Source organism: Merops nubicus, unplaced genomic scaffold (genome assembly GCF_000691845.1).
Source record: "Merops nubicus isolate BGI_N331 unplaced genomic scaffold, ASM69184v1 scaffold47132, whole genome shotgun sequence".
Taxonomy (NCBI): Eukaryota; Metazoa; Chordata; class Aves; order Coraciiformes; family Meropidae; genus Merops; species Merops nubicus.
The window spans coordinates 1,635-3,259 of record NW_008593761.1 but is presented as its reverse complement, the minus strand read 5'-3'; the positions used below and the strand labels follow the sequence as shown (position 1 = coordinate 3,259).

General features: G+C 51.5%; 1 protein-coding gene across 1 annotated transcript in view; it reads left to right on the top strand.

Annotated features, from left to right (window-relative positions):
• Positions 1 to 407: 407 nt before the first annotated feature.
• Positions 408 to 1,625, top strand: part of SAE1 (SUMO1 activating enzyme subunit 1) — a gene marked incomplete at both ends in the record, with an annotated part of 2,830 nt that continues 1,612 nt past the window's right edge. The window contains 2 exons of the mRNA XM_008935529.1: positions 408 to 519; positions 1,299 to 1,472. Of these exons, the coding sequence (XP_008933777.1) occupies positions 408 to 519; positions 1,299 to 1,472 (286 nt within the window). The remainder of the gene's footprint in view (positions 520 to 1,298; positions 1,473 to 1,625) is intronic.

Below are 1,625 nucleotides of genomic sequence, written 5' to 3'. Positions count from 1 at the left end.
GCTGGAATAAATATATGGAAAAAGACTGAATTTCCCATTCATTATCATTTATCCACATCCCATCCCAGCTGCTTGGTCCTTTTTCTTTTTTTGGGAACACCAAAGGATGTGTTGTAATGAATCCATGACCCCAAAAAGCAGTGAAGACTTGGGTGTTATTCCTTATTCTTCCAAAGCTGAAAATGTTCTTTGTTTTCATACGTTTTCCTGATCTACCCATTTCTGACAGCCTGCATGTTTCTCTTTCTTCACAAACTGCATTGAACCTGCTTTTTATCCCAGCTAGGGTGCAGCTTTCCCATATTTAGCTGCCAAGTTTTCCCTCCAAGCACCAATTCTCCTTCACCCCAACCCTTGGGGGATGTTTCCGTGGAGCCCTTGATGCTGACTGACTGTTTCTGCTGCAGGCTACGAGCTTCCCGGGTGCTGCTGGTGGGGATGAAGGGTCTCGGAGCAGAAGTGGCAAAGAATCTCATCCTGGCAGGAGTCAAAGGCTTGACCATGCTGGACCATCAGCAGGTGAGGAGCTCCCAGAGCTCCCAAACCCCCTCGGTGCAGTCAGGGCCAGCTCAGGACTTGCTCGCTGCTTTGGGGAATAAACGATCTGCTCAGGTTGGAATTATTCCATCTAGGGGCGTGCAGAGTTGGCAGCTCTTGAGCTGGGGGGTGAACCACAGCTTCTCCAGTTCCATTACGTTCTTGGGTGCTGGCCCCTGCTCTAAGAATCCACTTTATTTATGGGGACATGTGGCTTTTGCCTCCACCCAGCTCTATCACCGTCATGACAGCACCTTCCCACGTTTATCTGGAGCTGGCAGGCATGTGTGAAGCAAATGTGAGGCTCAACTCCCACCACCTTGTAGACCTCAGATCCCCTAGAAAGACTCTGCCGTGGGGCTCAGAGTCTCGTGGACCCCAGAACCCCTAAACAGCCTTTGCAGTGGGTTTTAATTCCCCAGCCGGAGCCTCGTGCCGTGTGTCAGACATCGCTGGCTCTCGCAGCAGCGTGGCCTCGAGGTCACAGTGCAGCCTCTCCTCCAGCACCAGAGGGAGCTGCGAGCTCAGGAGTGAGGAGAAGCCACCTATGAAACTGTGAGGGGTTGAAAAATAGCTCAAAATATCCAAAGATTGGGGTTTTTTTTTTCCCCCTTCCTCGTGCGAAAACGCACAACGAGTTTTCTTGCAGACAGGATGTTGCCTTCCAGGCTGGAGTTCCACTCGTTCTCCCTGGGGGGGCTTTTCCCACCCTGCCTGAATCCATGGGAAGACTCATCTCTGTGTTTTTTCTTCCATTTCAGGTTTCCCAAGAGGACACTCGAGCTCAGTTCCTCATCCCGGTGGGTTCCTTGGGCCGTAACCGAGCCGAGGCCTCGCTGGAGCGGGCACAGAACCTCAACCCCATGGTGGATGTCAAAGCTGACCCCGAGGCTGTGGAGAGCAAACCTGAGGAGTTCTTCACCCAGTTTGATGCAGTATGTGTGGGGGGGGCTGAAGAATAAGCTTTAAAAATAGCTGCATTTAGCTCTCTTCCCCCAATTCCCACTGAAATTATCCGGAAACAGGATGGCCAACCTCCTAATTATCCCTGGAGTGAGAGCTGCTGCAGAAATGGGATGGGAAAATTG